This window comes from Mastomys coucha, unplaced genomic scaffold (assembly GCF_008632895.1).
Source record: "Mastomys coucha isolate ucsf_1 unplaced genomic scaffold, UCSF_Mcou_1 pScaffold15, whole genome shotgun sequence".
Classification (NCBI taxonomy): domain Eukaryota; kingdom Metazoa; phylum Chordata; class Mammalia; order Rodentia; family Muridae; genus Mastomys; species Mastomys coucha.
In genome coordinates this window covers 113597956-113607621 of record NW_022196897.1, presented here as the reverse complement: position 1 = coordinate 113607621, position 9666 = coordinate 113597956, and the positions used below count along the sequence as shown (strand labels likewise).

At 45.2% G+C, this 9666-nt stretch overlaps 1 protein-coding gene across 2 annotated transcripts in view; it reads right to left on the bottom strand.

Moving 5' to 3' along the window:
• Acoxl (acyl-CoA oxidase like) overlaps positions 1-9666 on the bottom strand; it is a 290661-nt gene that overhangs the window by 56097 nt on the left and 224898 nt on the right. For both annotated transcript variants that reach the window (XM_031371845.1, XM_031371846.1), the window contains one exon: positions 190-277. In XM_031371845.1, the coding sequence (XP_031227705.1) occupies positions 190-277 (88 nt within the window). The remainder of the gene's footprint in view (positions 1-189; positions 278-9666) is intronic.

The following is a 9666-nucleotide window of genomic DNA, read 5'->3' as shown; positions in this document are numbered from 1 at the left end:
TTTTTAATCCTACAGGCTAGTTTTTTTAAGCAGGGAGTTGAGTTACAACAGGCTTCAAGTCTCTTGGAGTTACTTGAAGCAGCGAGGCTCAGACTGAGGGCAAGCTTTCCCTTCTACAGACTTACGTACCCCCGTGGCATCAGGGACATGAGCCATGCAACCATGAACATTCAACAAGAGCCAACTCACCACTTTGAATGTGTGCCAGAGACAATGAGATCACATGGTGCATACAGGAGTTCCAGGCACTGAAGAAGTCCCCCTTCTCCGTCACCACCTGTCAAATGGATGGGAAAAGATTCATGAATAATATTAAGAGAAAAATGAACTTGAAATTTCCTTTTTTTTTTTTTGCTGTCTTGTTTTTGGACTGTGTGTAGTAAGGGGATCGAAACTTGGGCCTCATGCATGGTAGACAAGCACTCTTCCATGGACTGAATGACATCCCCCAACACTACCCTGTTCTTTATGTTTTGAAACAGATCCTCACTAAGGTATCTGTGGTGAGCTTAAACCAGTGATCTTTCTGCCCCAGCCTCCTAAGTAGCTAGGCTTACCAGCCTTTATCAACAGATCCAGTAAATATCCGAACTGTCAAGACAACACTAAGCCTTGGCATTGTGAGAAGTCATGGAGAGGCTGCAGGACCTGTAAGAGCAACTTATGAGTGGAATGAACGTCCTGGATGGTGTCCAGGGAGTCCACTCCCTGTGTGCATGCATGCATGGGTGCCTCTGTGTGTGTGTGTGTGTGTGTGTGTGTGTGTGTGTGTGTGTGTGTCTGTAAAGTTCTCACACATCAGGCATGGTGTCTAGTCATGCCTGATACTTAAGAGGTAACACATGTTCAAGGAGTAATTTGGGGTGAGCCTGTAATCTCAGTTGTTCAAGAGGCTGAGGCAGAAGAGCAGAAGTACTGTAAGTTCGCAACTAGCCTCAGCAACTTAGGGAGAAGACCCTGTCTCTGCCCTCCTCAAAAGAAAGGAAGGAAGGAAGGAAGGAAGGGAGGGAGGGAGGGAGGGAAGGAGGGAGGGAAGGAAGGAGGAAGGAAGGAAAGGAGGGAGGAAGGAAGAAAGGAAGGGAGGGAGGAAGGAACAGATGAAAGAAAGGAGGGAGGGAGAGAAGAAGTAAGGAAGGGAGGAAGGAAGGGAGGGAGGGAGGGAGAAAGGGAGGGATGGAGAAGGAAAAAGAGAAAGAGAGAAAGAAAGAGAGAAAGAAAGGAAGAATGAAAGAAAAAAAAGAAAGAAGGAAGGAAAGAAAGATGAGACAGGCAGTACGACCTGGTGGTGGAGCGCTTGCCTGGTGTGTGTGAGGGTCAATCCTTAGTACCACAAAACAAAAGAGAGAAATAATTTGAGTGATTTGGGTCCATACACAAACACAGTGAGACTTTTTTTATGCGACTATTCACTTACTGGAGATTTAAAAAAAAAAACTAATATTTTAATTAATTCCTTGAGAATTTCATATGATGTATTGGGTTCACGTTCAATTCCCTTCTCCCCCACTCCTCCCTGGCCCACCCCACTTTCCTCTCCACTCAACTTGATACTTGATTTTTTTTTTTTTTTTAAACTCTTCAGGTCAAACTTGTGTTGCTCAAATTCTCTTGAGTATAGGGTCAGTCCCTGGAATGTCACCAGTCTACCTGGGGTCACCTGGTAAAGGAGACTCTCCCCCTTCCAGGAGCCATCAGCTGCCACTAGCTCCCCGGCTGGGGTGGGATTCCATGCCCCATCCCTCTCCCTGCCCTGGGGTGGGATTCCATGGCCCATTCCCTCTCCCTGCTGCCATCTTGACTGGCTTGAGCTTGCACTGGTTTCATGCATGCTCTCACAACTACTTTGAGTTCCTAAATGCCTGTTTGTGTACCATTGGCTAGCAGTCAACCACCATGGCTATCTCTTACAATCTCTTGCCCCCTCATCTGCCATGATCTCAAAGATTTGGTGATAGAGATATCCCATCAGAAGCTGACAATTCTTTTGATATATAATATTTTTATGACATTTTGAAAATTTTCATTCATGTTTTGACCTCTTAGTCCACACCCTAGCTCCTTTCAGACTGACTGACATTTCCCCACCCCCAACTTGATGCCCCCCCTTTAAATAACCCACCAAGTCCAATTCGTGCTGCCATGGTTTGGGGACATTTACTATAGTGTGGTAAACTTACCAGGAGCCACCCCCAATAAAGGAGACTGACTTTCCCTCCCCTGAAAGCCATTAGCTGACTGGTCCTCAGTCAAGTGCGGGGCTCATGAGCCCCTCTCTCCTCCAGGCTGGAGTGCTGCATGGCATGACCATGCTCAGGTCTGCTGCAGGTAACCAAGGCTGCTGTGAGTTCACGCAGAGGTCTTGCCACAAAGACACTGTTTTGTTCCAGTCCGCCCTCACTTCTGTCCCCCACCTTTAACCACAGCTCCTGAAACTTTGTGGGGATGGGGGCGGTGATACAGATGTTCCACTTGTGGCTGAGCATTCCACAGATGTTTATTCTCTGCACTATGACCCGTTGTGAGTTTCTGTGTTAAACACCAACCATTGTATGAAGAAACGTCTCTTATGAGGTGTGATAGGTGCACCGATACATAGGTATAGAGATATAAACTTAGTGGACAGTTTGAAACTATGTCTATTTCTTAGAATAATAGTAGTAGGTTCACCTATGGGTGCCTGAAGACCAGACTGACTGTTGAGATGTAATACTTCATGTGAACTCCCCTGTCCCTCCTTGTGTCCACTATCATTGGGTGCATCTTTTGCTTTCAATGGCTCCTTGCAGGTCTGTAACATCTCACATGTTGGTATCTAGTGGTCTCTGTGTCTGATCCACATGAGGAGTTAACAGGAACCACTGGCTGTCTGTGTGCATCACTGGCACACCACGGAACATCGTTCAACTGAGACCTTGTGAGTCAGATGTGCATGGAGCCCGAGGCACATCTTACCTCACCAGAGTAGAAAGTTAAATTTGGCACTTCTGACCTTTCCTTTGCACCCCCTTCTCTTTCTTTGTCTTAAACGCCAAATGACTTGATATTGAACTTTGAGTGATTCTCTGTGTGTGTGTTCTCAAGGAACTAATGCTAAAATAGAAAGTTACACTTGAGGTCTCCACTTCCCACTTACATCACCCCCAAGCCGGCAGGCCTCTCAGTTGGAAAGTAACCAGCTTTGTGGTAGCTTCGCCTCTGCAGGGCCTGGAGCTCTCACTGTGTCAGATGCCTCCTCCAACCCTGCTTTGTGTGCTAGTGGAAAAAACAGCTCTGCAGAAAGCCTCTGCCATGTATAATTCAATATGAGGACCTGGGGCAGTGGGCATGATCAGGAGAGCCACGCACGTCAAAGTGAGCCTCCAGCTCCACATCTGACAGGACATCTCATAACAGTCCAGGGCAAGGACAGACCAAGTCAGTGCTTGATGACCCCTCAATCAGTATCTCCTGCTGGTGTCACTGTCTAACTGAGAAGGCAGAGACCAGAGGCCAGTGGCTCTCTTATGCACACTGTGAGATATTCACAGATCCTGGAAATTCCTGGAAGTTCCCAAACAAAGTCTGGCAACCTTAATCATTATCATACAGGACAATGCCAGGGCTAGGTTCTCCTGAAGATCACAGGGAGGCAGAAGGAAAGAACAAACTAGCGTGCTGCTAGAGCTCTAGACAGAGTCCAGGGCACTATTTGAAAGCAGTAGGACATGGGTGTAAGTTCTTCACTGGTCCAACCAACAGAAAACAGGCTGGAAGAGACTCTGGGGGCTTCTTTGCCTCTTTAAAGACCACAAGAAAGAGAGAAAAGGCAACTCAAGAGAGCAGCGGGTCCCCCAGGCTCCCAGAGGGGTCCTTAGATCGTTCCCCTAATATGTTGGCTTCAGATGGGAGAATTTCATTGCCCACAGTCCTAACACCCCTTGTCCTATGCAGGGGATTTTGTAGAGTTATTTACTGCATAAGCCATGTTCCAAAACAAAGGAAACCAACCCTCCCACCTAAAATAAAGACTTTTTAAGTGGCAGGTGTCTTTTATCTTAGGCAGTCCTTTCGCTACTAAAAACCTGTGTGTGTGTTTAAACTAGGCAAATCCAAACTGAGCCCTTAAAATGCACCGGGCACCAGACACTGCTTTCTAAGCATTTAATTTTATTTACTCACTTATTTAATCTCCAGGAGCCTTCAGGGTAGGTAACTACTGACATTTTTATTTCATCTTCTGATGGTGACCCAGAGAAGCTAAACAATCTGCCTGACATTGAAGACTGGAGTTGGAAGTTGGCACAGAGGCTTCAAAGCTCATGTTCCACCAAGGGACTGCACTGACTCCCAATAGACCAAGGTTGGGGAACTACGTGGGACCATTCTTCCCACTTGTACTGCTTATATTACCACAGGTGACCACATGCCTGTAGACAGCAGTAATCCTTCAAGTGTCCAAAGAAAAGACACACTCACAGCACAATCAAGATACAAAGTGGAGGACACGGAGAAAAAGCCTTCCCTGTGGTAAATGATCACACCCATTCCCCTTTGTTTCTAGACACTGACCTCAAATGGATTTGAGCAATGTAGCCAGTTAGAAACATTCCTTATAGATCCTTAGCTAGCATCATATTTAATAGTAAAAGAATAAATGCTTTTTTTCCCTCTGGAAAGGGAGACAAAGCTGTCTGCCCTCACCTCTCTCCTTTGCATAGTGCTGGAGGAGCTAGCCAGGGCAATAAGGCAGGAAAAAAAGAGAAAGAAAGGAATAGGCAAAAATCTTTATATTAAAAAATACATGATTGTCTATAAAGAAAATGCCAAGGGATATATAATAAAGATTATAGACATTTTAAGTGAACTAATCAAAGTCACAAGGTATAAGATTAATATTTAAAAAGTCAACTTTGTGTTTATGTTCTAGCACTGAACGATTAGAAATATGAAATAAAAATCCCATTATAGGACTTGCTACTCTTTCAGGGGATCCGAATTCGAATCTCAATACCCATACTAGGAAGCTCACAACTGCCTGTGTCTATACCTCTGGGAAATCTAATGCCCTCTTTAGGTTTCCACAGGAAATGCATGAGTGTGGTATACATTTTCACACACACACACACACACATATAAATAAAAAATAAAATATTTTTAAAATATTATGGTAACTTCAGAAACATGAAATACTTATAAAATATGTGTAAATGCATAGATGAAAACAAAAAATATGGATACAGAAATTTTTAAATTAATTAATTAATTAATTATACCCCAAATGCTGCCTTCCCTCCTGGTCTCCCCTTACAGAGTTCCTCTCTTTCCCCCTCCCCTTTACCTGAGAGGGTAGCCCCCCCAAGAAGTCCCCCCACCTTGGTACTTTAGTCTCTGCAGAATTCGGCACATCCTCTCCCACTGAGGCCAGACAAGGCAGTCCTCTGGTACATATGTGCCTGGGGCCCTGGACCGGCTTGTATATTCTCTTTGGTTGGTGACTCAGTCTCTGGGAGGTCCCAGGAGTCTAGGTTAGTTGACATTGTTGGTCTTCTGTGGGGTTGCCATATCCTTGGCATAGAGAAATTTACCCAGACCTCTAAATGAAAGGAGATACTGCTGTGTTCCCAGGCTGGAAACCTTGGTGTTGCTACAGTGTCACTTGTCATCCTGATGTGCAGAGTCAGCGAATACCCATCAAAACTCCAGCCAACTTTCAGCTTTGGTAGGAACTTGTGAGGGCTACAGAAGCTATAGGGACAACAGAGGACCTAGAGCAGGCAAAGGTGGTTTTGAGAAAGGAAAACCTTGAAAGATTCACATGATCTGATTTAAAGATAAAGCTACAGTTAGCACAGTGGTATGTAACTGGGAAAGGATAGAAATATGGAGGAATGGAACCATCAGGGAGCCCAAGATCATTGAAGATAGGAGAGTGACATTCTGAAGGAATGTTACTAGGATAAATGCACAAACACAAGCAAACCCGAATAAACCTTAGTCTGTGCTGCACACTTTGGGCAAAAGTGATTTGCTGATGTAAATTTTAGAGCTACACTTATAGAAATTTAGGAACCACAAGAGGAAAATCTTAGCCACACTGGGTTAGACAAAAAGTTCATGAGCTATATGATATGGAAAGCTTTATTTCAATAAGTCCTTTTCTCTTGTAGCACATTGCAATAGAAGGTAACAGATTAGTGGAAATGTTTGCCAACCATATATATGGTAGACTTTTACAAAGCTACTATATATATATGGGCAGCATTACAGGTAAGCGGGAAGGAATAACATAAAAATACACCATGAAAAGGAAACCCAGTTAAACACATGGGCAAAACCTTTGAGCAGACACTTTGCCCATCTGTATCTGTAATGGAAAATAAACACACAGAGAGGGTTTGAGAAATGCAAATCGAGACCACAGTGGGAAGCCATTTCACACCCACCATGGTGACAGCGAGTAAGACTGGTGATCAGAGCGTGAGCAAGAATGGTCAGCTGCCGGAGACCACATCGCTGGTAGGGACGCAAGGTGCGGTGGCCACTTTGGAAACAGTTTGGTAGTTCCTTTAAAAAATTCAGCATGTAGCCACCAGAGAAGCTAGTCATTGCACTCTCAAGTATTTGCACAGATGAATTGAAACAGTCATCTGTGTAAGGAGTTGTAAGAAAATGTTTCATTCCTAATCACTAAAGCGATCTAACAGTTGGTTACTGGGCAAACAGATTGTATAGAGCTCATAAAGAAATTCTACTCTGTAGTGAAAAGGAACACCCATGTATACACAGCCACAGCTGCATGATCCCAGAAGTACTTTGTAAAGTAACAGAAGCCAGAAACAAAAGGCTCACTATTCCGTTTACAATGAATTATGCAAAACAAAGATGAAAGAAACGGCTCTGTGATTCTACAGCGAAGAAAAGTTCAGAGTTGTACAGGAACCATATTTGGAAGTAGAGATTGACAGATGACAAAGTGGCTTGAAGGGACCTTCTGGAGTGATGGGTGTATTCTGTCTAGATTTGGTGAGAGCTATTTGACCACATACATTTGTTCAAACTCAGTGATCAAATAGCCAAGATCAATAAGTTTAAAATTATACTACATACAAATTCTGTATGTGTATATATGCATACTTGGCTATAGAGAATGATTTTCTACAAATGTTTTCTGTCACTAGGGTTACACGTGCAGAGGCCAGTGAGAGCAGACAATTGTCTGCAGGGCACTCTGTGGAAGCCACCAGTTTCCTGAAAAGACCCCACCCAGGCTGGCACGTGCCTTTTTTTTTTTTCCCTGTTCTTTTCACACCTACAAGCCAGCCACTGCACAGTTATGACAACGGTGGAAAGCTACAGAGCTTCCTGGCTTCTGGAGGTTGCTGTAGGAAATGACCACAGTCTCAGGGGCCTGAGAGGTGGATTTTCTCACAGCTCTAGACATTGGACCTGAAACTAAGGTGTCAGCAGGCCCCACTCCATTCTAAGATGCCGTCCTGCCTTGCTCAGCTTCAGGTGGTGGCCATCTCTGGTCTACCTTGTCTTGCCACTGTAGGGATCTGATCTTGGTGGCCACACCAAGCTTACCACAGCTTCCTTCCCTGCATCTACCTCTGTGTATCTCCCTTTTTCTTACAAGGGTACCAGGCATATTGGAGTAAGTCCATGTACCCCAGGATGACTTCCTTGCTTGTAACTTGGTTATAGCTACACAGGCCCTTTTTCCAATTAAGTTGGCATTCATGGGCTGTGACGGTTAGGATTTAAACATACCCTTCTGCTGGGAACAGTTTAACTCACAGCATGGGAGCAGAGAAGGATAGCAAGAGCCTGGCCAGGCTTTGGCCATAGAGCCACAGCAGGGTCCTGGCTGCCCGCCTCTGTTTTCCTGTTCTGAGAGAATGAAAGCACATTTAGATAAACCTCTGTGGGCCAGCATTGTGGCTGATATTCCCGTTCTTCTGGGTGTTTCAGGGACACCTGGGTCCCTTCCTGACCTGACCAGTGCCATGTGGGCACTTTAACCCCAGCACTGTGCCTGGGCCAAGGGAACAGTGGACTGGATGAGTGGATAGGCACGGTTCCTCCTTACCAAGGTCACCTGACCCAAACATCCTCCTTTTACAATCTCAGTCCTGGACTTTCCCTCAGTATCTACAAAGTCTTGGGGTACTCTCTGTCTTTTTTACCCCCCTAAAAATCCATTTTAAGGCTCCCTTGGTGGCTTCCCTAACAAGGCTGCAGCAAGTGCCTGGTTAGGGTCTTACTGCTCCTGTGTGTTCCATGCCCACCATGTTCTTCAGCCAGGCAGATAAGCTCATCGTTCCTCTTGTCAGTTCCCCCTGATCTGTTCTGGGCTGTGTCCTTGTGAGGCTCAGTGCTTGCTCACTGTCTGCTGGCCTCTCTCCGTATGAAGCTTCAAGCTTTTTGGGCTTACAGCTGATGATTCTCAGCTTACAAAGCTCTCCCGCCAGCAAAACTCCACTCTAAGAATGTAAGCCAATGCAATAAATCCTCTCATTTAGTCACATATATAGTTTCTTGGTTCTGTTCCTCTGGAGAACCCTATTGTTTTTTTTGGGGGGGGGGAGGGTTAGTCATTCCTAGAGGGAACAGTTCCTCCCCTTTCTCTGTGTTGGTTTCTAGGGCTCAAACTCAGATCTTCACAGTAGGCAGTAAGTACTTATCCATGAAACTGTCACACTGGCTGTAGGAGAGCCCTATTACACAGACTAGATGCCCCAGGCTAGATGCTTCTGGTTCCAGAATATGACCTGCTAGTTGGACTCTGAAACCTCAGGAGATGAAGACAGCAAAGCAGGTTTTCCTATCAGGACACTCTGTTCTGCCACTCTGCTCTTTCCACCCCTCCTCCCCCAGTGAAGACTGATGCCTGTCCCTGGCTCTGCACCAGATTCTATTGGACCAGAATCCTCTTTCTCCAACAAATTTGCCTAGGAGGAGTGTCCTGAGGTGCAGAGTTGGAACTTCCAGCACATGTTCCTGGAGAAAGACAGAGTAGAAGTCACAATGGTAGGAAAGGCCTGTCTCATAAAACATGCTAAGCACAGTGCATGTGCCAAGCACAGGCATAATGTGATTATCATATGTAAGAAAATAATCTGATTTTCCAGAGGAGGATTAGAAGAATCCAGAAACTGTCTCCAAGTCACATCCTGGAATACAGGATCTGGTTTTAAGGAATATGAGTGGCACCTCGGTTATCTGAGATGTGGCTTAGACCCACATCCTCACTCACAGAGAAGTCTTCTGATCTGCCCACAGCAGTAAAGGCGCCATCTTGCCAACAATGTCTGGGAGTGTGTGTGCTCAATAAATGGGAACTCATATCTGGACATGGAGTCTCACACATGGAATTTCAGATGAAGCAGCAGGAAGAAAGATTACTGCAAGTTCAAGGACAGCTTCGGCCACACAATGGGTTCCAGGCCAGCCTGACTACAAAGTGAAACAGTAACTAAAGAGGTAAACTTAAATTCACACACATACACGCACGTGCACACGCACGCACACACATACACACACCCCACACACACCCAGATCTGTGTCCAGTTCTATGACACATACTTCCCTCTCCTCTTTAAATGCGGTCTCATGTATCTAAGGTCAACCTCAAGCTTGCTATGCAACACAAGATGGCCTTGAGTTTCTGATCCTTCTTCCACCTCT